At 45.9% G+C, this 27930-nt stretch overlaps 1 protein-coding gene across 1 annotated transcript; it reads left to right on the top strand.

Annotated features, from left to right (window-relative positions):
- The first annotated feature begins 939 nt into the window (after positions 1 to 939).
- On the top strand, positions 940 to 26583 carry LOC115183749 (metallophosphoesterase MPPED2-like). Its single transcript, XM_029744845.1, has 3 exons — positions 940 to 1127; positions 25997 to 26222; positions 26565 to 26583. Coding segments are annotated over exons 1-3 (315 nt in total). The 5' UTR covers positions 940 to 1039; the 3' UTR covers positions 26566 to 26583.
- The last annotated feature ends 1347 nt before the right edge of the window (positions 26584 to 27930 follow it).

Below are 27930 nucleotides of genomic sequence, written 5' to 3'. Positions count from 1 at the left end.
ATACAGCTACTGTAGGACAGGATGTGTCTTTGAATACAGCTACTGTAGGACAGGATGTGTCTCTGAGGAATACACCTACTGTAGGACAGGATGTGTCTCTGAATTCAGCTACTGTAAGACAGGATGTGTCTCTGAATACAGCTGCTGTAGGACAGGATGTGTCTCTGAGGAATACAGCTACTGTAGGACAGGATGTGTCTCTGAATACAGCTACTGTAGGACAGGATGTGTCTCTGAATACAGCTACTGTAGGACAGGATGTGTCTTTGAATACAGCTACTGTAGGACAGGATGTGTCTCTGAGGAATACACCTACTGTAGGACAGGATGTGTCTCTGAATTCAGCTACTGTAAGACAGGATGTGTCTCTGAATACAGCTGCTGTAGGACAGGATGTGTCTCTGAGGAATACAGCTACTGTAGGACAGGATGTGTCTCTGAATACAGCTGCTGTAGGACAGGATGTGTCTCTGAGGAATACAGCTACTGTAGGACAGGATGTGTCTCTGAATACAGCTGCTGTAGGACAGGATGTGTCTCTGAGGAATACAGGTACTGTAAGACAGGATGTGTCTCTGAATACAGCTGCTGTAGGACAGGATGTGTCTCTGAGGAATACAGCTACTGTAGGACAGGATGTGTCTCTGAATTCAGCTCTATTCTCTATATTTTCTCTCTTTCCCTCTTTCTTTCCTCTTTAATATTCTCTCTCTCTGTCTCTCTCTGTCTCTCTCTGTCTCTCTCTCTCTCTCTGTCTCTCTCTGTCTCTCTCTGTCTCTCTCTGTCTCTCTCTGTCTCTCTCTCTCTCCTCTCTCTCTGTCCTCTCTCTCTCTCTCTCTCTCTCTCTCTCTCTGTCTCTCTCTCTCTCTCTCCTCTCTCTCTCTGTCTCTCTGTCTGTCTCTCTGTCTGTCTCTGTCTGTCTCTGTCTCTCTCTGTCTCTCTCAGGGTGGACCCTACCCTGTATGACACTCCTAAGCCAGCAGGACACACGCGGTTTGTGTGTGTGTCGGACACACACTCCCGTACAGATGGGATCCAGATGCCCTATGGTGACGTGCTGCTCCACACGGGAGACTTCACTGAGCTGGGCCTGCCCTCTGAGGTCAAGAAGTTCAACGACTGGCTAGGTACAGTACACACATACATGATGCATGCATATACACACACACACACTCACACACTCACACACTCAGAGAGAGAGAGAGAGAGAGAGAGAGGCGTACAGTACCCACATTCCCAAGGGGACGTGTAAGTTTCCACATTTTGTCACTCATATTTATACACACATATGCACACACTCGTTTGTACACACACATGAAATCACACTCAAACACACGGAAGGACGAACAGTGACAGTGACAGACACACACAATGGTGTCAGCTACCCTGACTGGTGGCCTAAGTACCCAGTTTAACCCCTGTGACCTAACACACTCTGCGCAGTTAACCCCTGACCCAAGGATTTTTCTTTTTTTTAAACTATTTTCTACATTGTAGAATAATAGTGACGACATCAAAACTATGAAATAACGCATATGGAATTATGTAGTAACCCAAAAATGTGTTAAACAAATCAAAATATATTTTTTATTTGAGCTTCTTCAAATAGCCACCCTTTGCCTTGATGACAGCTTTACACACTCTTGACATTCTCTCAACCAGCTTCACCTGGAATGCTTTTCCAACAGTCTTGAAGTTGTTCCCACATATTCAAAGCACTGGTTGGCTGCTTTTCCTTCACTCTGCGGTCCAACTCATCCCAAACCATCTCAATTGTTTTGCGGTTGAGTGATTGTGGAGGCCAGGTCATCTGATGCAGCACTCCATCACTCTCCTTCTTGGTAAAATAGCCCTTACACAGCCTGGAGTTGTGTTGGGTCATTGTCCTGTTGAAAAACAAATGATAGTCCCACTAAGCCCAAACCAGATGGGATGGTGTATCGCTGCAGAATGCCGTGGTAGCCATGCTGGTTACATGTGCCTAAAATTCTAAATACTGTACAGTGCCCTCCACTATATTGGCACCCTTGGTAAATATGAGCAGAACAGTCTTTTAATTAAAGTAAAATAATTGGAGAAAAAAAATTAATTCTAAACATAAAACAAATATTTTTCTCAAATATTTCTGCCTCAATTATTGGCACCCCTTCCTTCAATTCTTTGTTCAACCTCTGTAAATCACAGACAGTGTCACCAGCAAAGCACCTCCACACCTCCACACCTCCTCCTCCATGCTTTACGGTGGGAAACACACATGCGGAGATAATCCGTTCACCCACACCTGTCACGTTCTGACCAGTATGAGGGTTATTTTGTTAGTGTAGGCTGGTCAGGACGTGGCAGAGGGTATTTGGTTTATGTGGTTCGGGGTGTGTGTATTATGTAGAGGGTAGTTGATTTATGTATTCCGGGGTTTTTGGTCACTGCTCTGTTAGTCTATGTTCTTTCTAGTTAGTCTGTTTCTATGTTTAGTTAATTGGGGTGTGGACTCTCAATTGAAGGCATGTGTTGTCTAGTTGCCTTTGATTGAGAGTCCTATATATTAGGGTGTGTTTGTGTTTGTAATTTGTGGGAGGTTGTCACTTGAATTGCTGTTGTTTGCCTTTAAGTCTGTATTCGTCGTCCATCGTTTTGTTTTTGTTTGGTATAAGTGTTTTCATTAAAAAGTTAATTATGAGCACTCAACCCGCTGCGCCTTGGTCCATTCCTGACGACCATCGTTACAACACCGCATCTCACAAAGACACAGCGGTTGGAACCAAAAATCTCAAATTTGGACACCAGACCAAAGGACAATTTTCCACCGGTCTAATGTCCATTGCTCGTGTTTCTTGGCCCAAGCAAATCTCTTCTTCTTATTGGTGTCCTTTAGTAGTGGTTTCTTTGCAGCAATTCGGCCATGAAGGCCTGATTCACACAGTCTCTTCTGAACAGTTGATGTTGAGATGTGTCTGTTACTTGAACTCTGTGAAGCATTTATTTGGGCTACAATTTCTGAGGCTGGTAACTCTAATGAACTTATCCTCTGCAGCAGAGGTAACTCTGGGTCTTCCATTCCTGTGGCGGTCCTCATGAGAGCCAGTTTCATCATAGCACTTCATGGTTTTTGCGACTGCAGTTGAAGAAACGTTCAAAGTTCTTGAAATTTTCCGTATTGACTGACGTTCATGTCTTAAAGTAATGATGAACTGTCGTTTCTCTTTGCTTATTTGAGCTGTTCTTGCCATAATAGGGACTTGGTCTTTTACCAAATAGGGCTATCTTCTGTATACCACCCTACCTTGTCACAACACAACTGATTGGCTCAAACGCATTAAGAAGGAAAGAAATTTGACAAATTAACTTTTAAGAAGGCACACCTGTTAATTGAAATGCATTCCAGGTGACTGGTTGAGAGAATGCCAAGAGTGTGCAAAGCTGTCATCAAGGTAAAGGGTGGCTATTTGAAGAATCTCAAATATTAAATATATTTTGATTTGTTTAACACTTTTTTGGTTCTACATGATTCAATATGAGTTATTTCTTAGTTTTGATGTCTTCACTATTATTCTACAATGTAGAAAATAGTAAAAATTAAGAAAGCTCATTGAATGAGTAGGTGTTCTAATTTTAGCATACAATTCTGAGATGAAAAGATAAATTAACATTCACACACGCATGATCTGCACACACCTCCCTGAGACACACCTCCGAGACACACCTCCGAGACACACCTCCGAGACACACCTCCGAGACACACCTCCCTGAGACACACCTCCCTGAGACACACTCTGAGCCCCACCTCCCTGAGACACACTCTGAGCGCCACCTCCCTGAGACACACCTCCCTGAGACACACCTCCCTGAGACACACCTCCCTGAGACACTCCTCCCTGAGCCACACCTCCCTGAGCCACACCTCCCTGAGACACACCTCCCTGAGCCACACCTCCCTGAGACACACTCTGAGCCACACCTCCCTGAGACACACCGTGAGCCACACCTCCCTGAGCCACACCTCCCTGAGACACACTCTGAGCCCCACCTCCCTGAGACACACCTCCCTGAGACACACCCTGAGCCACACCTCCCTGAGCCACACCTCCCTGAGACACACTCTGAGCCCCACCTCCCTGAGACACACCTCCCTGAGACACACTCTGAGCCCCACCTCCCTGAGACACACCTCCCTGAGACACACTCTGAGCCCCACCTCCCTGAGACACACCTCCCTGAGACATACTCTGAGCCACACCTCCCTGAGACTCACTCTGAGCCACACCTCCCTGAGCCACACCTCCCTGAGCCACACCTCCCTGAGACTCACTCTGAGCCACACCTCCCTGAGACTCACTCTGAGCCACACCTCCCTGAGACACACCTCCCTGAGCCACACCTCCCTGAGACACACCTCCCTGAGACACACTCTGAGCCACACCTCCCAGAGCCACACCTCCCTGAGACACACTCTGAGCCACACCTCCCTGAGACACACCTCCCTGAGACACACCTCCCTGAGACACACCTCCCTGAGACACACCTCCCTGAGACACACTCTGAGCCACACCTCCCTGAGACACACTCTGAGCCACACCTCCCTGAGCCACACCTCCCTGAGACACACTCTGAGCCACACCTCCCTGAGACACACTGAGCCACACCTCCCTGAGACACACTCTGAGCCACACCTCCCTGAGACACACTCTGAGCCACTGGGGTGACAATGACGGCCAGAGAGTGAGTGGCGCCACAGTGCCCGTCTGCTGTGCCAATCTGTCTCTATTGTGCTGCCAGTTGTAAGGGTCCTAATCCCCCCTCCCACACACACACACACACACACACACACACACACACACACACACTGACAGACTTCACGAGCCATCAGACCTCATGCCGGGCACTGTCACAAGTGTGTGTGTGTGTGTGTGTGTGTGTGTGTGTGTGTGTGTGTGTGTGTGTGTGTCCACCCAGTCTCCATTCCCTATGTATACCTCGGTGTCATGTCAGCTGAGATACAGCCTGGTGAGGAGACAGAGTTCTGTATAGCCCCTCCATCTGTCAACACAGACAGACATAAAGTGTGTGTGTGTATATTAGAGGACTGTGGTCATAATAGTGAATCGATGTACACCAAAGTGGAAAATGGCTTGGTGTTATTTGGAGCGCAACGTCTGTCATTATCCGGTTTAAACTGAGCACTGGCTGGCTGGCTGACTGGCTGGCTGACTGGCTGGCTGGTTGGCTGGTTGACTGACTGGCTAGCTGGGTGACTGGCTGGCTGGCTTGTTGATTGACTGGCTGGCTGGCTGGGTGACTGGCTGGCTGGCTGGCTAGTTGATTGACTGGCTGGCTGGTTGATTGACTGGCTGGCTGGGTGACTGGTTGGCTGGCTGGTTGACTGGCTGGCTGGCTGGCTGGCTGGTTGACTGACTGACTGACTGGCTGGCTGGGTGACTGTCTTACTGGCTGGTTGACTGGGTGACTGACTGGCTGGCTGGTTTGGTGACTGAATGACTGGCTGGCTGGCTGGCTGGGTGACTGATTGACTGGCTGGCTGGCTGGCTGGGTGACTGTCTTTCTGGCTGGGTGACTGACTGGCTGGCTGGTTTGGTGACTGAATGACTGGCTGGCTGGCTGGCTGGGTGACTGTCTTACTGGCTGGTTTGGTGACTGAATGACTGAATGACTGACTGGCTGGCTGGCTGGTTTGGTGACTGAATGACTGGCTGGCTGGCTGGGTGACTGATTGACTGGCTGAGAGCAGAACACAAGGCTGTTATTCTGTCTGTGTCAGCAGACCTGTTCTCTATAACTGACAATAACTAGCACAGAGAAGAGGAGACCCAAGAAAAGAGGAGGACTACAGTGAGAGAGACAGGGCTAAGAAAGACAGGAACACTGATGCCTGGAGAGATGTTTTAAAGAGGGGGAATAATGCAAGAAACCAGAGAAATAAAGGAGGGAAAGGAGAAAAGAAGAGAGAGAGATGTCTTTGTGTCTGAAGGAATCAGGACAGTGGATCTCTTTACTAGTATGTTACCTCTGTGTGGCTGTTGTAAAGGGATGAATCAGGACAGTGGATCTCTTTACTAGTATGTTACCTCTGTGTGGCTGTTGTAAAGGGATGAATCAGGACAGTGGATCTCTTTACTAGTATGTTACCTCTGTGTGGCTGTTGTAAAGGGATGAATCAGGACAGTGGATCTCTTTACTAGTATGTTACCTCTGTGTGGCTGTTGTAAAGGGATGAATCAGGACAGTGGATCTCTTTACTAGTATGTTACCTCTGTGTGGCTGTTGTAAAGGGATGAATCAGGACAGTGGATCTCTTTACTAGTATGTTACCTCTGTGTGGCTGTTGTAAAGGGAGGAATCAGGACAGTGGATCTCTTTACTAGTATGTTACCTCTGTGTGGCTGTTGTAAAGGGATGAATCAGGACAGTGGATCTCTTTACTAGTATGTTACCTCTGTGTGGCTGTTGTAAAGGGATGAATCAGGACAGTGGATCTCTTTACTAGTATGTTACCTCTGTGTGGCTGTTGTAAAGGGATGAATCAGGACAGTGGATCTCTTTACTAGTATGTTACCTCTGTGTGGCTGTTGTAAAGGGATGAATCAGGACAGTGGATCTCTTTACTAGTATGTTGCCTGTGTGGCTGTTGTAAAGGGATGAATCAGGACAGTGGATCTCTTTACTAGTATGTTACCTCTGTGTGGCTGTTGTAAAGGGATGAATCAGGACAGTGGATCTCTTTACTAGTATGTTACCTCTGTGTGGCTGTTGTAAAGGGATGAATCAGGACAGTGGATCTCTTTACTAGTATGTTACCTCTGTGTGGCTGTTGTAAAGGGATGAATCAGGACAGTGGATCTCTCGTTACCTGTACAGTGGCAAGAAAAAGTATGTGAACACTTTATAATTACCTGGACTTCTATATAAATCTGATCTTCATTTAAATCACAACAATAGACAAACACAGTCTGCTTAAACTAATAACACAAACAATTACTTGTTTTCATATTTTTATTGAACACACCATGTAAACATTCACAGTGCAGGGTGGGAAACGTATGCAAACACTTGGATTTAATAATTGGTTGACCCAGTTGTTGTTGATTTACTTCTGTGTTTTGGGTCGTTGTCTTGTTGCATCACCCAACATCTGTTGAGCTTCAATTGGCAGACAGATAGCCTAACGTTGTCCAAAATGTCTTGATAAACTTGGGAATTCATTTTTCTCTTGATGATAGCAAGCTGTCCAGGCCCTGAGGCAGCAAAGCAGTCCCAAACCATGATGCTCCCTCCACCATACTTTACAGTTGGCATGAGGTTTTGATGTTGGTGTGCTGTGCCTTTTTTTCTCCACACATAGTGTTGTGTGTTCCTTCCAAACAACTCAACTTTAGTTTAATCTGTCCACAGAATATTTTGCCAGTAGTGCTGTGGAACATCCAGATGCTTTTTTGCCTTCAGATGTGCAGCAATGTTTTTTTGGACAGCAGTGGCTTCTTCTGTGGTGTCATCCCATGAACACCATTCTTGTTTAGTGTTTTACTTATCGTAGACTCGTCCACAGAGATCTTAGCATGTTCCAGAGATTTATTTAAGTCTTTAGCTGACACTAAGATTCTTCTTAACCTCATTGAACATTCTGCGCTGTGCTCTTGCAGTCATCTTTGCAGGACGGCCACTCCTAGAGAGAGTAGCAACAGTGCTGAACTTTCTCCATTTATAAACATTTTGTCTTACCGTGGACTGATGAACACCAAGGCTTTTAGAGATACTTTTTTAACCCTTTCCAGCTTTATGCAAGTCAACCATTCTTAATCTTGGGTCTTCTGAGATCTCTTTTGTCAGAGGCATGGTTCACATCAGGCAATGCTTCTTGTCAATAGCAAACAAATTTTGTATGTGCTTTTTATAGGGCAGGGCAGCTCTAACCAATATCTCCAATCTCGTCTCAATGATTGTTCTCCAAGGTTAGTTAACTCCTGACTCCAATTAGCTTTTGGAGAAGTCATTAGCCTAGGGGTTCACATACTTTTTCCAACCTACACTGTGAGTGTTTAAATTATGTATTCTATATAGACAAGAAAAATACAGTAATATGTGTGTTATTAGTTAAAGCAGACTGTTTGTCTGTTGTTGTGACTTAGATGAAGATCTAATTTTATGACTAATTTATGCAGAAATCCAGATAATTCCAAGGGGTTCAAATACTTTTTCTTGCCACTGTATGTTGCCTCTGTGTGGCTGCTGTAAACGGATGAATCAGGACAGTGGATCTCTCTACTAGTATGTTGCTGTTGTAAACGGATGAATCAGGACAGTGGATCTCTCTACTAGTATGTTGTTGCTGCTGTAAACGGATGAATCAGGACAGTGGATCTCTCTACTAGTATGTTGCTGTTGTAAACGGATGAATCAGGACAGTGGATCTCTCTACTAGTATGTTGTTGCTGTTGTAAACGGATGAATCAGGACAGTGGATTTCTCTACTAGTATGTTGTTGCTGTTGTAAACGGATGAATCAAGACAGTGGATCTCTCCACTAGTATGTTGTTGCTGCTGTAAACGGATGAATCAGGACAGTGGATCTCTCTACTAGTATGTTGCTGTTGTAAACGGATGAATCAGGACAGTGGATCTCTCTACTAGTATGTTGTTGCTGTTGTAAACGGATGAATCAGGACAGTGGATCTCTCCACTAGGGTATGTTGTTGCTGTTGTAAACGGATGAATCAGGACAGTGGATCTCTCTACTAGTATGTTGCTGCTGTAAACGGATGAATCAGGACAGTGGATCTCTCTACTAGTATGTTGTTGCTGTTGTAAACGGATGAATCAGGACAGTGGATCTCTCTACTAGTATGTTGTTGCTGTTGTAAACGGATGAATCAGGACAGTGGATCTCTCTACTAGTATGTTGCTGTTGTAAACGGATGAATCAGGACCGTGGATCTCTCTACTAGTATGTTGTTGCTGTTTTAAACGGATGAATCAGGACAGTGGATCTCTCCACTAGTATGTTGTTGCTGTTGTAAACGGATGAATCAGGACAGTGGATTTCTCTACCAGTATGTTGCTGCTGTAAACGGATGAATCAGGACAGTGGATCTCTCTACTAGTATGGTGTTGCTGCTGTAAACGGATGAATCTGGACAGTGGATTTCTCTACTAGTATGTTGTTGCTGCTGTAAACGGATGAATCAGGACAGTGGATCTCTCTACTAGTATGTTGCTGCTGTAAACGGATGAATCAGGACAGTGGATTTCTCTACTAGTATGTTGCTGCTGTAAACGGATGAATCAGGAAATACAATAGCTTTAGTCACAGTGTTCTGAACATAGTTATACTCATGTAGTTCTGGAATACACTCTGTCCGTTGTATTGTAATATTTAACCGAGGACAGTAATGCTCTCAGCTTTGATTCTAACAAAACCCTTTTCTGCAGGTTAGATTCTTTAGAGAGACGAGAGGGGAAAGAGAGGCGGACAGGATTTTTCTGTTAAAATGACAAGAGATGAGATAGAGAGGAAAGGTGTTCTAGTTTATATACTGTAGCACTCAGAGTTTGTGGACATGAACGAGAGGAATGTTTTCAATGTCTCCTAATGCAGACAATGTTTGTGACATAAAGAGTTGCATACCTCTCCAAGGCCAGACGTATTCTCTCTGTCTCACTGTGGAAGATCAACAATACAGAGAGAAGGGGTGGAGAGGGGATTGAAAAACAGAGAGAGGTAAGTAGGGACAAGCGCTAACTAAATTAAACTGAGTGGAAATTGCGTATTTTAGAACTGTACTAAACAGCACTTTCCCTGCTTCAATCTTTCCCTCTTCAGTGCTCCTCGGTGCTCCTCAGTGCTCCTCGGTGCTCCTCAGTGCTCCTCAGTGCTCCTCAGTGCTCCTCGGTGCTCCTCAGTGCTCCTCAGTGCTCCTCAGTGCTCCTCGGTGCTCCTCAGTGCTCCTCGGTGCTCCTCAGTGCTCCTCAGTGCTCCTCAGTGCTCCTCGGTGCTCCTCGGTGCTCCTCGGTGCTCCTCAGTGCTCCTCAGTGCTCCTCAGTGCTCCTCAGTGCTCCTCAGTGCTCCTCGGTGCTCCTCAGTGCTCCTCGGTGCTCCTCAGTGCTCCTCAGTGCTCCTCAGTGCTCCTCGGTGCTCCTCAGTGCTCCTCGGTGCTCCTCAGTGCTCCTCAGTGCTCCTCAGTGCTCCTCAGTGCTCCTCAGTGCTCCTCAGTGCTCCTCAGTGCTCCTCGGTGCTCCTCGGTGCTCCTCGGTGCTCCTCAGTGCTCCTCAGTGCTCCTCGGTGCTCCTCAGTGCTCCTCGGTGCTCCTCAGTGCTCCTCAGTGCTCCTCAGTGCTCCTCAGTGCTCCTCAGTGCTCCTCGGTGCTCCTCTCATTCACTGCATGTCACCCTGTTTCTTTCCTTTTCTTTTATTCTATCCTTTTTTTACTAGAGAACTGTTTTCCCTCTGTTCTTCCCTTCTCTCTGGAGAGGACTGTGTTTTCCCTCTGTTCTTCCCTTCCCTCTGGAGAGGACTGTGTTTTCCCTCTGTTCTTCCCTTCTCTCTGGAGAGGACTGTGTTTTCTCTCTGTTCTTCCCTTCTCTCTGGAGAGGACTGTGTTTTCTCCCTGTTCTTCCCATCTCTCTGGAGAGGACTGTGTTTTCCCTCTGTTCTTCCCTTCCCTCTGGAGAGGACTGTGTTTTCCCTCTGTTCTTCCCTTCTCTCTGGAGAGGACTGTGTTTTCCCTCTGTTCTTCCCTTCTCTCTGGAGAGGACTGTGTTTTCTCTCTGTTCTTCCCTTCTCTCTGGAGAGGACTGTGTTTTCCCTCTGTTCTTCCCTTCCCTCTGGAGAGGACTGTGTTTTCCCTCTGTTCTTCCCTTCTCTCTGGAGAGGACTGTGTTTTCTCTCTGTTCTTCCCTTCTCTCTGGAGAGGACTGTGTTTTCTCTGTTCTTCCCTTCCCTCTGGAGAGGACTGTGTTTTCTCTCTGTTCTTCCCTTCTCTCTGGAGAGAACTGTTTTCCCTCTGTTCTTCCCTTCCCTCTGGAGAGGACTGTGTTTTCCCTCTGTTCTTCCCTTCTCTCTGGAGAGGACTGTGTTTTCTCTCTGTTCTTCCCTTCTCTCTGGAGAGGACTGTGTTTTCTCTGTTCTTCCCTTCTCTCTGGAGAGGACTGTGTTTTCTCTGTTCTTCCCTTCTCTCTGGAGAGGACTGTGTTTTCTCCCTGTTCTTCCCATCTCTCTGGAGAGGACTGTGTTTTCCCTCTGTTCTTCCCTTCTCTCTGGAGAGGACTGTGTTTTCCCTCTGTTCTTCCCTTCCCTCTGGAGAGGACTGTGTTTTCTCTGTTCTTCCCTTCTCTCTGGAGAGGACTGTGTTTTCTCTGTTCTTCCCTTCTCTCTGGAGAGGACTGTGTTTTCTCTCTGTTCTTCCCTTCTCTCTGGAGAGGACTGTGTTTTCCCTCTGTTCTTCCCTTCTCTCTGGAGAGGACTGTGTTTTCTCTGTTCTTCCCTTCTCTCTGGAGAGGACTGTGTTTTCTCTGTTCTTCCCTTCTCTCTGGAGAGGACTGTGTTTTCTCTCTGTTCTTCCCTTCTCTCTGGAGAGGACTGTGTTTTCTCTGTTCTTCCCTTCTCTCTGGAGAGGACTGTGTTTTCCCTCTGTTCTTCCCTTCCCTCTGGAGAGGACTGTGTTTTCCCTCTGTTCTTCCCTTCTCTCTGGAGAGGACTGTGTTTTCTCTCTGTTCTTCCCTTCTCTCTGGAGAGGACTGTGTTTTCTCTGTTCTTCCCTTCCCTCTGGAGAGGACTGTGTTTTCTCTCTGTTCTTCCCTTCTCTCTGGAGAGAACTGTTTTCCCTCTGTTCTTCCCTTCCCTCTGGAGAGGACTGTGTTTTCCCTCTGTTCTTCCCTTCTCTCTGGAGAGGACTGTGTTTTCTCTCTGTTCTTCCCTTCTCTCTGGAGAGGACTGTGTTTTCTCTGTTCTTCCCTTCTCTCTGGAGAGGACTGTGTTTTCTCTGTTCTTCCCTTCTCTCTGGAGAGGACTGTGTTTTCTCCCTGTTCTTCCCATCTCTCTGGAGAGGACTGTGTTTTCCCTCTGTTCTTCCCTTCTCTCTGGAGAGGACTGTGTTTTCCCTCTGTTCTTCCCTTCCCTCTGGAGAGGACTGTGTTTTCTCTGTTCTTCCCTTCTCTCTGGAGAGGACTGTGTTTTCTCTGTTCTTCCCTTCTCTCTGGAGAGGACTGTGTTTTCTCTCTGTTCTTCCCTTCTCTCTGGAGAGGACTGTGTTTTCCCTCTGTTCTTCCCTTCTCTCTGGAGAGGACTGTGTTTTCTCTGTTCTTCCCTTCTCTCTGGAGAGGACTGTGTTTTCTCTGTTCTTCCCTTCTCTCTGGAGAGGACTGTGTTTTCTCCCTGTTCTTCCCATCTCTCTGGAGAGGACTGTGTTTTCCCTCTGTTCTTCCCTTCTCTCTGGAGAGGACTGTGTTTTCCCTCTGTTCTTCCCTTCCCTCTGGAGAGGACTGTGTTTTCTCTGTTCTTCCCTTCTCTCTGGAGAGGACTGTGTTTTCTCCCTGTTCTTCCCTTCTCTCTGGAGAGGACTGTGTTTTCCCTCTGTTCTTCCCTTCTCTCTGGAGAGGACTGTGTTTTCCCTCTGTTCTTCCCTTCCCTCTGGAGAGGACTGTGTTTTCTCTGTTCTTCCCTTCTCTCTGGAGAGGACTGTGTTTTCTCTGTTCTTCCCTTCTCTCTGGAGAGGACTGTGTTTTCTCTCTGTTCTTCCCTTCTCTCTGGAGAGGACTGTGTTTTCCCTCTGTTCTTCCCTTCTCTCTGGAGAGGACTGTGTTTTCCCTCTGTTCTTCCCTTCTCTCTGGAGAGGACTGTGTTTTCCCTCTGTTCTTCCCTTCTCTCTGGAGAGGACTGTGTTTTCTCTGTTCTTCCCTTCTCTCTGGAGAGGACTGTGTTTTCTCTGTTCTTCCCTTCTCTCTGGAGAGGACTGTGTTTTCCCTCTGTTCTTCCCTTCTCTCTGGAGAGGACTGTGTTTTCTCTGTTCTTCCCTTCTCTCTGGAGAGGACTGTGTTTTCTCTGTTCTTCCCTTCTCTCTGGAGAGGACTGTGTTTTCTCTGTTCTTCCCTTCTCTCTGGAGAGGACTGTGTTTTCTCTCTGTTCTTCCCTTCTCTCTGGAGAGGACTGTGTTTTCTCTGTTCTTCCCTTCTCTCTGGAGAGGACTGTGTTTTCTCTCTGTTCTTCCCTTCTCTCTGGAGAGGACTGTGTTTTCTCCCTGTTCTTCCCTTCTCTCTGGAGAGGACTGTGTTTTCCCTCTGTTCTTCCCTTCTCTCTGGAGAGGACTGTGTTTTCTCTGTTCTTCCCTTCTCTCTGGAGAGGACTGTGTTTTCTCTCTGTTCTTCCCTTCTCTCTGGAGAGGACTGTGTTTTCCCTCTGTTCTTCCCTTCCCTCTGGAGAGGACTGTGTTTTCTCCCTGTTCTTCCCTTCTCTCTGGAGAGGACTGTGTTTTCTCCCTGTTCTTCCCTTCTCTCTGGAGAGGACTGTGTTTTCCCTCTGTTCTTCCCTTCTCTCTGGAGAGGACTGTGTTTTCCCTCTGTTCTTCCCTTCTCTCTGGAGAGGACTGTGTTTTCTCCCTGTTCTTCCCTTCTCTCTGGAGAGGACTGTGTTTTCTCTCTGTTCTTCCCTTCTCTCTGGAGAGAACTGTGTTTTCTCTCTGTTCTTCCCTTCTCTCTGGAGAGGACTGTGTTTTCCCTCTGTTCTTCCCTTCTCTCTGGAGAGGACTGTGTTTTCTCCCTGTTCTTCCCTTCTCTCTGGAGAGGACTGTGTTTTCCCTCTGTTCTTCCCTTCCCTCTGGAGAGGACTGTGTTTTCTCCCTGTTCTTCCCTTCCCTCTGGAGAGGACTGTGTTTTCTCCCTGTTCTTCCCTTCTCTCTGGAGAGGACTGTGTTTTCCCTCTGTTCTTCCCTTCTCTCTGGAGAGGACTGTGTTTTCTCCCTGTTCTTCGCTTCTCTCTGGAGAGGACTGTGTTTTCCCTCTGTTCTTCCCTTCTCTCCGGAGAGGACTGTGTTTTCTCCCTGTTCTTCCCTTCTCTCTGGAGAGGACTGTGTTTTCTCCCTGTTCTTCCATTCCCTCTGGAGAGGACTGTGTTTTCTCCCTGTTCTTCCCTTCTCTCTGGAGAGGACTGTGTTTTCTCCCTGTTCTTCCATTCCCTCTGGAGAGGACTGTGTTTTCTCCCTGTTCTTCCCTTCTCTCTGGAGAGGACTGTGTTTTCTCCCTGTTCTTCCCTTCTCTCTGGAGAGGACTGTGTTTTCTCCCTGTTCTTCCATTCCCTCTGGAGAGGACTGTGTTTTCTCCCTGTTCTTCCCTTCTCTCTGGAGAGGACTGTGTTTTCCCTCTGTTCTTCCCATCTCTCTGGAGAGGACTGTGTTTTCTCTCTGTTCTTCCCATCTCTCTGGAGAGGACTGTGTTTTCTCCCTGTTCTTCCCTTCTCTCTGGAGAGGACTGTGTTTTCTCTCTGTTCTTCCCATCTCTCTGGAGAGGACTGTGTTTTCTCTCTGTTCTTCCCTTCTCTCTGGAGAGGACTGTGTTTTCTCTCTGTTCTTCCCATCTCTCTGGAGAGGACTGTGTTTTCTCTCTGTTCTTCCCTTCTCTCTGGAGAGGACTGTGTTTTCCCTCTGTTCTTCCCTTCTCTCCGGAGAGGACTGTGTTTTCTCCCTGTTCTTCCCTTCTCTCTGGAGAGGACTGTGTTTTCTCCCTGTTCTTCCATTCCCTCTGGAGAGGACTGTGTTTTCTCCCTGTTCTTCCCTTCTCTCTGGAGAGGACTGTGTTTTCTCTCTGTTCTTCCCATCTCTCTGGAGAGGACTGTGTTTTCTCCCTGTTCTTCCCTTCTCTCTGGAGAGGACTGTGTTTTCTCTCTGTTCTTCCCATCTCTCTGGAGAGGACTGTGTTTTCTCTCTGTTCTTCCCTTCTCTCTGGAGAGGACTGTGTTTTCTCTCTGTTCTTCCCTTCTCTCTGGAGAGGACTGTGTTTTCCCTCTGTTCTTCCCTTCCCTCTGGAGAGGACTGTGTTTTCTCCCTGTTCTTCCCTTCTCTCTGGAGAGGACTGTGTTTTCTCCCTGTTCTTCCCTTCTCTCTGGAGAGGACTGTGTTTTCCCTCTGTTCTTCCCTTCTCTCTGGAGAGGACTGTGTTTTCCCTCTGTTCTTCCCTTCTCTCTGGAGAGGACTGTGTTTTCTCCCTGTTCTTCCCTTCTCTCTGGAGAGGACTGTGTTTTCTCTCTGTTCTTCCCTTCTCTCTGGAGAGAACTGTGTTTTCTCTCTGTTCTTCCCTTCTCTCTGGAGAGGACTGTGTTTTCCCTCTGTTCTTCCCTTCTCTCTGGAGAGGACTGTGTTTTCTCCCTGTTCTTCCCTTCTCTCTGGAGAGGACTGTGTTTTCCCTCTGTTCTTCCCTTCCCTCTGGAGAGGACTGTGTTTTCTCCCTGTTCTTCCCTTCCCTCTGGAGAGTACTGTGTTTTCTCCCTGTTCTTCCCTTCTCTCTGGAGAGGACTGTGTTTTCCCTCTGTTCTTCCCTTCTCTCTGGAGAGGACTGTGTTTTCTCCCTGTTCTTCGCTTCTCTCTGGAGAGGACTGTGTTTTCCCTCTGTTCTTCCCTTCTCTCCGGAGAGGACTGTGTTTTCTCCCTGTTCTTCCCTTCTCTCTGGAGAGGACTGTGTTTTCTCCCTGTTCTTCCATTCCCTCTGGAGAGGACTGTGTTTTCTCCCTGTTCTTCCCTTCTCTCTGGAGAGGACTGTGTTTTCTCCCTGTTCTTCCATTCCCTCTGGAGAGGACTGTGTTTTCTCCCTGTTCTTCCCTTCTCTCTGGAGAGGACTGTGTTTTCTCCCTGTTCTTCCCTTCTCTCTGGAGAGGACTGTGTTTTCTCCCTGTTCTTCCATTCCCTCTGGAGAGGACTGTGTTTTCTCCCTGTTCTTCCCTTCTCTCTGGAGAGGACTGTGTTTTCCCTCTGTTCTTCCCATCTCTCTGGAGAGGACTGTGTTTTCTCTCTGTTCTTCCCATCTCTCTGGAGAGGACTGTGTTTTCTCCCTGTTCTTCCCTTCTCTCTGGAGAGGACTGTGTTTTCTCTCTGTTCTTCCCATCTCTCTGGAGAGGACTGTGTTTTCTCTCTGTTCTTCCCTTCTCTCTGGAGAGGACTGTGTTTTCTCTCTGTTCTTCCCATCTCTCTGGAGAGGACTGTGTTTTCTCTCTGTTCTTCCCTTCTCTCTGGAGAGGACTGTGTTTTCCCTCTGTTCTTCCCTTCTCTCCGGAGAGGACTGTGTTTTCTCCCTGTTCTTCCCTTCTCTCTGGAGAGGACTGTGTTTTCTCCCTGTTCTTCCATTCCCTCTGGAGAGGACTGTGTTTTCTCCCTGTTCTTCCCTTCTCTCTGGAGAGGACTGTGTTTTCTCTCTGTTCTTCCCATCTCTCTGGAGAGGACTGTGTTTTCTCCCTGTTCTTCCCTTCTCTCTGGAGAGGACTGTGTTTTCTCTCTGTTCTTCCCATCTCTCTGGAGAGGACTGTGTTTTCTCTCTGTTCTTCCCTTCTCTCTGGAGAGGACTGTGTTTTCTCTCTGTTCTTCCCATCTCTCTGGAGAGGACTGTGTTTTCTCTCTGTTCTTCCCTTCTCTCTGGAGAGGACTGTGTTTTCTCTCTGTTCTTCCCTTCTCTCTGGAGAGGACTGTGTTTTCTCTCTGTTCTTCCCTTCCCTCTGGAGAGGACTGTGTTTTCTGTCTGTTCTTCCCTTCTCTCTGGAGAGGACTGTGTTTTCTCCCTGTTCTTCCCTTCCCTCTGGAGAGGACTGTGTTTTCTGTCTGTTCTTCCCTTCTCTCTGGAGAGGACTGAGTTTTCTCTCTGTTCTTCCCTTCTCTAGAGAGAAGGCAGATAGAGCAGATCATTGATTGCTGTTAGGCAGATAGAACAGATCATTGATTGTTGTTAGGCAGATAGAGCAGATCATTGATTGCTGTTAGGCAGATAGAGCAGATCATTGGTTGTTGTTAGGCAGATAGAGCAGATCATTGATTGTTGTTAGGCAGATAGAGCAGATCATTGATTACTGTTAGGCAGATAGAGCAGATCATTGATTGTTGTTAGGCAGATAGAACAGATCATTGATTGCTGTTAGGCAGATAGAGCAGATCATTGATTGCTGTTAGGCAGATCATTGGAGCTCAATAGAGGAAATGATCTTTCTCTGACCCAGTCTGTCCCATACTACTGTTACCCTCTCTAACCCTCATCCTCTGGTTAAAGCTTCCCCCGTTGGGCCTTGTGTGTGTGCATTTGCACATGTGTGCAGATAAAGAAAGCATGAAATATCCTGCTGTTTTGCAGAGATTTATAAGTAAAGTTACAGTGTTTCCTGTATTTGTTTTTGATCTGCAGTTTTACCGCAGATTTGGTTAGCCTCAACTCCTTATGTAAAAACTCTCTAGAGATTTTATCACACACACACACATAAATAAATAAATGTTAATAATGAACCACAAATGGAAAAGACCAGTTTACAGAAGGTATTCACACCCCTTAAATATTTCCACAGTTTGTTGCGTTACAAATTGGGATTAAAATAGATTTAATTTACTTTTTTTCAACTATCTACACAAAATACTCTGTAATGTTAAAGTGGAAGAAAAATTCTATCATTTGAAAAACATTTATGAAAAATAAAACAGTAATATATCTTGATGAAGTAAGTATTCAACCCCCTGAGTCAATAGATGTTAGAATCACCTTTGGCAGATTACAGCTGTGAGTCATTCTGGGTCTCTAAGAGCTTTGCACGCCTGGATTGTACAGTATTTTCCCATTATCATTTTTTTAAACTCTTCAAGCTCTGTCAAATTGGTTGTTGATCATTGCTAGACAGCCATTTTCATGTCTTGACATAGATTTAAGCCGATTTAAGTCAAAACTGTAACAAGGCCACTCAGAAACATTCAGTGTCGTCTTGGTAAGAAACTCCAGTGTATTTTTGTCCTTGTGTTTTAGGTTATTGTCCTGCTGAAAGGTGCAGTCCAAGTGTCTGTTAGAAAGCAGACTGAACCAGGTTTTCCTCTAGGATTTTGTCTGTGCTTAGATCTATTCCGTTTCTTTTTATCCCCCCAAAAAACGACCTAGTCCTTGCCGGTGATGAGGGTATTCATAACATGGTGCAGCCACCACTATGCTTGAAAATATGAAGAGTGGTACTCAGCAGAGGTGGGACCAAGTCATTGTTTTACAAGTCACAAGTAAGTCTCAAGTCTTAGCACTCAAGTCCTAAGTCAAGACTGACAAGTCTCAAGTCAACTCTCAAGTCAAGTCCCAAGTCTCAAGTCTCAAGTTCTAAGGGCACAAGGCGAGACCCAGATGCAGACACGGGAGGCAGATGGTTTGAGTCTCTGATATTTATTATAGTGCAAGGGACAGGCAAGAGTGGTCGTGGACAGGCAAAAGGTCAAAACCAGTTCAGAGTCCAGGAGGTACAGTGTGGCTGCCAGGCTCGAGGTCAGGGCAGGCAGAATGGTCAGGCAGGTGGGTACAGACCGCAGGCAAGAAAACAGGCAAGGGTCAAAACCGGGAGGACTAGCAAAAGAGAATAGAAAAGGCAGGAGCACGGGAAAAAACACGCTAGTTGACTTGGAACATGCAAGACAGACAAAAAAAAAAACACAGGTTTAAATACCCAGGGGATAATGGGGAAGATAGGTGACACCTGAAGGGGGTGGAGACAAGCACAAGGACAGGTGAAAACAGATCAGGGTGTGACACAAATCAAGTCTCAAGTCAAGTCTCAAGTCCTAATCTTTGAGATTCGGGTCAAAGTCATAATGTGCTCTTCACCAAATGTAATACCATTTCATATTTTTAACAAGAGTAACAGTTAATATATTACATTTACGCAAATCATGAATGCTTTTAAAAATATATATTTATTACTTTCCAAATAAACTTTATATTTCCATGGAAATACATGGGTAGCCATGAGAAAGACCCGCCCCCACATAGCAATCGACTATCGAGGATCGCTCAGTGGCGGTTCTAGACTATTTCAACTGGGGGGGCCAAGCTGGGGCCAGTTGTATTGTTAGAGGGGCCAGTTACATTAGACGTTATTGTTGTCATATCGTTTTCTTCACTGCATTGCAGGCATTAGCAGACAAAAGACCATGTTCATAATCATCATCGTTGCCACTGTCTAATAACCGATGTAAAAAAATAACATAGCAAAAATGTGTTATGTAAAAATTATTTCATACTGCACATTTAGGGGGCCCACAAGGGGGTCCAAAATTGTTGTCACAGGGGCACTGGCCCCCCCTGCCCCCGCCAGAACCACTAGTGGGATCGCTATGATGCGCAATCGGGCCATGTAGGCTTGTACACAATCGCCCAACCTTAACACACACACACACACACACACACACCCTCTCCGTGTGTGGTTACAGTAGTAACATCAGGCAGGATTTAGGCTACCAACTGCCTAGCCAGTTGTAGCTCAATCTTGGGTGCAATGATCACGTTCCCGCACTTACTGTGTGGAGGCTCATTGATTTAATTTTACATTAGCCTACATGCTACACTAGCAAAGTTATATATAGCTGTTGGCTATATTAGCCACGACTTAACGTTCTTTGTGCAGCTTCAAATGTCGAACAAAGTTGTAAGTTGTTGCGCCTCCGTCTGTAATTTTCTTCCCGGATGTTATGCAAGTTGCAATCCGTTTTTTGATGACTACAGCGTAGTCTGTATATCCAAAAAGAATAATTTTGGGTATCAACTTTCCAAGGGCTCCGTCTGACTGCACCCACCGACGTTCCTCTGCACTGCCACGCAAAACTTTTTCTCAGCTGGCACAATTTGATTGGCTGCTGTCCGATTCAAACTGTAATCTGTTAAATGAAGAGTTGATGCGCTGCACACCTTTTTTAATAGCATCATTTTTAATATTTGGGCTTGGGGAGGGTATGAAGTCAGTTCGAGTCAAGACTCAAGTCCAAGTTAAGTCACGAGTCATTGGTGTCAAAGTCAAGTTGCAAGTCATCATATTTGTGACTCGAGTCTGACTTGAGTTCAAGTCATGTGACTCGAGTCCACACCTCTGGTACTCAGTGATATGTTGTATTGGATTTGCCCCAAACACTACACTTTGTATTCAGGACATACAGTTAATTTACTTGCCAAATTCTTTGCATTATTACTTTAGCACCTTGTTGCAAACAGGATGCATGTTTTTGGAATATTTTTTATTCTGTACAGACTTCCTACTTTTCACTCTGTCATTTAGGTTAGTATTGTGGAGTAACTGCAATGTTGTTGATCCATCCTCAGTTTTCTCCTACAACAGCCATTAAACACTGAAACTGTTTTAAAATCACAATTTTCCTCATGGTGAAATCTCTGAGCGGTTTCCTTCCTCTCCGGCAACTGAGTTAGGAAGGACGCCTGAATCTTGAAAGTGAATGGGTGTATTGATACACCATCCAAAGCTTCATTAATAACTTCACCATGCTAAAAGGGATATTCAATATCTTACTTTTGTTCATGTTTACCCATCTACCAATAGGTGCCCTTCTTTGCGAGGCATTGGAAAACCTCCCTGGTCTTTGTGGTTGAATCTGTGCTTGAAATTCACTACTCGATTGAGGGACCTTACAGATAGTTGTATGTGTGGGGTACAGAGATGGGGTAGTCATTCAAAATCATGTCAACCCCTATTAGTCCATGCAACTTATTATGTGACTTGTTTAGCACATTTTTAGTCCTGAACATATTTAGGCTTGCCATACCAAAGGGGTTGAAAACTTATTGACTCAAGACATTTCAGCTTAATTTTGTTTATTAATTTTAAAAAAATGTCTGCATACAAATTTCCACTTTCACATTGTGGGGAATTGTGTGTAGATCAGTAGCACAACATCTCAATGTAATCCATTTTAAATTCAGGCTGTAGCTCAACAAAATGTGAAAAAAGTCAATGGGTGTGAATACTTTCTGAAGGCACTGTAAGTCTCTGCAAGCTGTTCTCGCATATAGAACAATATATTCACTCTGAATTTTGCTTAAAGGTCCAATGCAGCTATCTCAATATCAAATCATTCTGTGTAACAATGAAGTACCTTACTGTGATGGTTTTCAATTGAAATGGTCAAAAAGTAACCAAAGGGACATTTCTCAAACAACAATTTTGCTAGGAATTGTCTGGGAGTGGTCTGAATGGGGAGGGGAGAACGGAAAATTAGCTGCAATTGGCAGAGAGGTTTGGAGCTCTCTTTCTTATTGGTCTATTAACTAATTTATTGTATGGTGAAGTCCATCCCACCAAAACAGGCTGAATTGTTTTGCTAAAGGTGTAAGTAGAGCCACCTTTGTTTCTAGGAAACCGTATACAGAATGAATAATTTGACCAAATACATTGCTCAAAAAAATAAAGGGAACACTAAAATAACACATCCTAGATCTGAATAAATGAAATAATCTTATTAAATACTTTTTTCTTTACATAGTTGAATGTGCTGACAACAAAATCACAGAAAAATAATCAATGGAAATCCAATTTATCAACCCATGGAGGTCTGGATTTGGAGTCACACTCAAAATTAAAGTGGAAAACCACACTACAGGCTGATCCAACTTTGATGTAATGTCCTTAAATCAAGTCAAAATGAGGCTCAGTAGTGTGTGTGGCCTCCATGTGCCTGTATGACCTCACTACAACGCCTGGGCATGCTCCTGATGAGGTGGCGGATGGTCTCCTGAGGGATCTCCTCCCAGACCTGGACTAAAGCATCCGCCAACTCCTGGACAGTCTGTGGTGCAACGTGGCGTTGGTGGATGGAGCGAGACATGATGTCCCAGATGTGCTCAATTGGATTCAGGTCTGGGGAACGGGCGGGCCAGTCCATAGCATCAATGCCTTCCTCTTGCAGGAACTGCTGACACACTCCAGCCACATGAGGTCTAGCATTGTCTTGCATTAGGAGGAACCCAGGGCCAACCGCACCAGCATATGGTCTCACAAGGGGTCTGAGGATCTCATCTCGGTACCAATGGCAGTCAGGCTACCTCTGGCGAGCACATGGAGGGCTGTGCGGCCCCCCAAATAAATGCCACCCCACACCATGACTGACCCACTGCCAAACCGGTCATGCTGAAGGATGTTGCAGGCAGCAGAACGTTCTCCACGGCGTCTCCAGACTCTGTCACGTCTGTCACGTCCTCAGTGTGAACCTGCTTTCATCTGTGAAGAGCACAGGGCGCCAGTGGCGAATTTGCCAATCTTGGTGTTCTCTGGCAAATGCCAAACGTCCTGCACGGTGTTGGGCTGTAAGCACAACCCCCACCTGTGGACGTCGGGCCCTCATACCACCCTCATGGAGTCTGTTTCTGACCGTTTGAGCAGACACATGCACATTTGTGGCCTGATGGAGGTCATTTTGCAGGGCTCTGGCAGTGCTCCTCCTGCTCCTCCTTGCACAAAGGCGGAGGTAGCGGTCCTGCTGCTGGGTTGTTGCCCTCCTACGGCCTCCTCCACGTCTCCTGATGTACTGGCCTGTCTCCTGGTAGCGCCTCCATGCTCTGGACACTACGCTGACAGACACAGCAAACCTTCTTGCCACAGCTCGCATTGATGTGCCATCCTGGATGAGCTGCACTACCTGAGCCACTTGTGTGGGTTGTAGACTCCGTCTCATGTTACCACTAGAGTGAAAGCACTGCCAGCATTCAAAAGTTACCAAAACATCAGGCAGGAAGCATAGGAACTGAGAAGTGGTCTGTGGTCACCACCTGCAGAACCACTCCTTTATTGGGGGTGTCTTGCTAATTGCCTATCATTTCTACCTGTTGTCTATTCCATTTGCACAACAGCATGTGAAATGTATTGTCAATCAGTGTTGCATCCTAAGTGGACAGTTTGATTTCACAGAAGTGTGATTGATTTGGAGTTACATTGTGTTGTTTAAGTGTTCCCTTTATTTTTTTGAGCAGTGTATTTCGGAAGAGGTGGTCATTTCATGGAGTCTGTGAAGGAGAAACCACATGGAAAAAGTGGTAAGCAAGTTTTGTCCAAAAAACAGATTTTCACATACATTTTTTTGTGTTAGAGGTTTCCTAATGCTTGTAGCTAAATCAATGTAGATCATTTAAAGATTGTTCTATACATCGGTTGGGCTCTCTATAAGCTTCAGTATGAGGTCCTAAACCTAGCATGAAAGTGCATCCTTGTAGCTCTGTGGGCTAATATAGTGAAAATGTTGAGCTGATGGCTGAGCCAACGGCAAGTTGAGCAAATTGAAGTGTTTTCTTCCCAGGCATAATGAAAGGCATTATTGTTGGGATATGAGGTAACAACAGGCCCACGCCTGTGTTAAAAGTATTTTAAAAAGTCCAAAATGTTTCTTAGGTGTTAAGTCTGTGTTAAAAGATGCATAAAATGCCTAAAAAAAACTAAAAGTGTTTGTGTTGAATTGTGTTTGGGAAATAAAGATAGACGTGGTTTTAAAAAGGTAGTGGTAATATTTCATTCAGTACAGAAATGTGTAGTTACCCTGTCCCGCTGCTCAACTTACCCCATACCCGGGGGTAATTGTGCCAACTTTGTAAGTTGTTCAAAGATACCACTTTTTTTGGACAAGCTATGTTTTCAAACTGTAATATTTACATTAAATCTGATTATCTGTAGGAATACACAACATCCTGAAATATATGTAGATATCTTTGTTAGAAAGAATACTGTATTTCCCTTGACGGAGTGATGCTGAATGTAAAAATTGGCTCAATTTACCCCACTCTCCCTTATTGTTCCAGCTTCATAGTGTGGAAATATATACAACAGGAAAATCCCGTTTTTGACTGCACTGGTCCTTGAAATGAAAACGTTAGTGTTTTCTGTACCTCCCCAGACCCAAGAGCTGCTGTCGCTAATGAGCTCTTCACTTGCCACAAAAGCAGGGTTTGAACAGTGTTAGTGTTAATATGAAGCTAACAGGTTCCCTGTCAAGTTTTATTTGTGGAGGCGGATAGATACGTATGCGTCTGTCTGTATCGTCAATCATTTGCGACATATTCACTACCCAACATCTTCACTTTGCAAATTGCAATTAGTGAATGTAATTGTTTTTCTGCATTGTATTTTTGGTTGGTTATAAGGGGTGTATTTTTAGCTACATCCAGAAAGTGATGTGCTGTGCTTTTAGACAGCTGAGCCCAGTCTGTAGTGGATCAGGCTCACAGTAGAATGTACACATTCTAATTGATCTGTTCTGGAACTCATATGTTAGCAGAGGGTTTGTTCTTTGTATTACTTTCTCAAGAAAAACACGTGACAGCTAGAACAGTAGATGTATCTCTCTCTTTCTTTGTCTCTCTCTTTCTCTCTCTCTCTGTCTCTCTCTCTCTTTCTCTCTCTGTCTCTTTCTCTCTCTCTCTCTCTCTCTCTCTCTCTCTCTTTCTCTCTCTTTCTCTATCTCTCTCTCGCTGTCGCTCTCGCTCTCTGTCGCTGTCGCTCTCTGTCGTTCTCTCTCTCGCTGTCGCTCTCTCTCCCTCCCTCCGTCTCTCTCTCTCTCTGTAGTTTATGGAGGAAGTTAATAAAGAGGGTCTGGGGATCATGCTGCCCCTTTTGTAATATGCATCTCGGTGGCAATAAAATATAGTGCTAATTCCCCTTAGAGCAAGCGAGATGGAGTTGGCTGGCAGTAATTGTGTGTGTGAGTGTGTGTGTGTGTAATGGATCTGTGATGCAGTTAGAGGCTGTGGGACTGAGAGATGGAGCAGCCTTATAGGGTTATATAGTCCATTTGTGATCCAGAGACTAGAGCTCATTTACAAGAGAGGGAATGAAACTAATAGTCCTGGACCCTGAGTCTTTCATTCAGCTGTAGGTCACACACACACACACACACACACACCTCTATGTCACTGCAGATGGAAATGAGTTTGGCAGGTTGAAGGGCTGAATTTGAGTTGTCTTGATTTGCGAGTGCTGCCGTTGCCTTTTCACTGAGTGCCTGACCTCCTGAATACCGAACTTTCATTGATAGCAGAAGAAAAGGCCAAATCCTCTTCTACATTGAAGCGCATTTTATGACAAAGAAATCGTCCCCTCCTTCTATTAGAGTTCTGCCTGTAACATCAAGCCTACTGTTACAGCGCACTGCAAAATAAAAAGTCAAGAGAACAAGGGTCTGAAAGGAATAATCTCTGTGGGTCTGTCTGTCTATCAGTCATCACAGTGGACCTCCAGACCTGCATACAGCACAAAGAGTGAGGGATCAAAGAGAGAGCGAGAGGGACGCAGAGCGGGAGCGAGGGAAGTCAAAAGCCAGGGTTGAGTACTCAATCTGCGAGAATAAAGGAGTGCATTACCTGGGCGATGGGAGAGGGCAACGGGACGACACACGTCACCAGAGGAGAGCAGAGAGGGCAAAGTAGAAATTGAAAGATGAGATAGTGGAGACACTAGTAGAGGTAAGGTTCAGGGTTTACGGCTCTGAAGGCCTCACAGAGAAACACTGATGGACGGTGGCCTGTGACGGTCAAGCACAGCCTTCACCTGTGTATTGTACATGTAACCCCTCTGATTGGCTGAATGGAGCTTTTCAATGCCTGTATTTCTTCAATTTGATGTTATTTTCTTGAAGACTGTAAAAGGAGAAATCATTGATGTGGTCAGGTCGTTACTTTGAATGCATTGAAGATAACAATGCACATTCTGCCCCCCCCCCCCTCTCTCTTTCTCTCTCTGTCTCTCTCCCCCCCACTCTCTCTCCCCCCCCCCACTCTCTCTCTCTCTCTCTCTCCCCCTCTCTCTCCCTCCCACTCTCTCTTTCTCTCCCCCTCTCTCTCTCTCCCCCTCTCTCTCCCTCCCACTCTCTCTTTCTCTCTCTCCCCCCTCTCTCTCTCTCTCTCCCCCCTCTCTCTCCCTCCCACTCTCTCTTTCTCTCTCGCCCCCTCTCTCTCCCCTGTTTCTCTCTCTGTGTCTCCCCCTCTCTCTCTCTAACCCTTGTGTATGTTCTCTCCCCTCTAGGGGGTCTACCGTATGAGTTTAAGGTGGTGATAGCAGGGAACCATGAGCTGACCTTCGATAAGGACTTTATGGCCGAGCTGGTCAAGCAGGATTACTACCGTTTTCCCTCCGTGTCCAAACTGAAGCCCGAGGACTTTGATGACGTCCAGGACCTCCTCACTAACTGTGTGTACCTCCAGGACTCTGACGTCACTGTCAAAGGCTTCCGGATATACGGGACGCCATGGTAAGGAGGAATGGGATGACTGTTTACATGACTGTTTACATACAATGCCCACCACCTGAACATACGTGTGTGTGTGTGTGTGTGTGTGTGTGTGTGTGTGTGTGTGTGTGTGTGTGTGTGTGTGTGTGTGTGTGTGTGTGTGTGTGTGTGCGCGCATGGATAGCAGGGTTGGGCTCAATTCGAATTGAAGACAGTCAATTCAGGAAGTAAACTTAAATTACAATTCAATAAAAAAAAGGGCATTTATTTTCAATGACTTCTCAATAAACTGTGGTTTTTATTTCAAAAGTTGTAACATTTCTGAATGTTAAATTCAAATGACTTTCTGTCTGCCTTCAATAGAATGGTGGATTCATTCATACCATCATCTATCAATGAATCCAGGCTGTATCACATCCGGCTGTGATTGGGAGTCCCACAGGGCGGCGCACAATTGGTCCAGCGTTGTCTGGGTTTGGCCGGGGTAGGCCGTCATTGTAAATAAGAATTTGTTCTTAACTGACCTGCCTTGTTAAATAAAGGTGAAATATCTATATTTATTGATGTAATTGTCTAGTTGTAAACAGTAAGCCTCCAACAGACTCTATATGACTTGGCTTGGTCCCGTGTTTTAACACGCTGTTCCACCACTACAAGTCCTCTAGATCCCTGAGGGAGGGGGTTTTACACCAGGTTATCTCTCCTTCATTCTCCTCTGTCCCCTCCCTATAGAGGCACAGGCTTTGTACTCTGGTCCTGCCAGCTCACAGAGAGGCTCCACTGACACACTGGGTGCTCATCCCAACACACACTACTCCTTTATGGGCTTCCTCAGGCTTAGATTACGCCTGTGTTTTGACATGGAGGTTAAGTGATACATGTGGTACTGGGACACTGTGTGTGTGTGTGTGTGTGTGTGTGTGTGTGTGTGTGTGTGTGCGTGCTGGGGAGAGAGACAATGTGTACACGAGAGATAGGTGGGACACAGTGACAGTGTGTCAATAGATGTGTGTGTCCATGTGTGTGTCTGGGTACTGGTGAGGGGAGGCTCATAATAATGTCTGGAATGGAGTAGATGGAACGGAATGAAACACATTCCTGCGGCCTAGCGGCTCCCCTCTCTCCTCTGTGCAGGGACTTTCTCACAGGTTCTCTCGGATCTTTAAATAGGTAACCAGGTCACACCTCCGTCCTGTCGCGGGGCTATAATTAGCTGTTTAGCGGCTAGGCTAGGGAAGCAGTGGGTGCCAGAGGGGAGATGGATACAGCATTCACAGAAACAGCAGCAGGCCAGACAGGGAGGAAACGGGGAGAGAGAACCAAGGGCCAGCACATAGTCAATATATCTTGATGTCTTCTCTCACCTGCTCCCTCTTCCTCTTTCTCTCTCTCTCCATCCATCTCTTTTTCTCTCTCTCCATCTCTCTTTCTCTCTCTCTCTCTCGTTTTCTCTCTCTCTCTCAGTGCATGCTGGGAGTGTTTTGTTGTTGAGAGGCTGGGTGAAAGGCTCTGTCCTAACTTATTTTCTTGATTCTATCCTTGGTATTTCATTTTTTTTAAGTAGATGGTGGAGGGTTAATACACTTTTATTTTAACGGTACCCATTGTTTTTTTTAAAGTTAGGTAGGAAGAGGACAGAGTTTTAGTTTCCCGGGGCTTGGAAGGTGTGGTGTGCGCGATGGCTTCGCAGCCTAGTGCAGAGGAGACACTGTTGTTACGGCATGGATTC

This window comes from Salmo trutta, unplaced genomic scaffold, assembly GCF_901001165.1.
Source record: "Salmo trutta unplaced genomic scaffold, fSalTru1.1, whole genome shotgun sequence".
Classification (NCBI taxonomy): domain Eukaryota; kingdom Metazoa; phylum Chordata; class Actinopteri; order Salmoniformes; family Salmonidae; genus Salmo; species Salmo trutta.
Note: the sequence above shows the minus strand (reverse complement) of the source record. Positions and strands in the feature narration are given on the sequence as shown.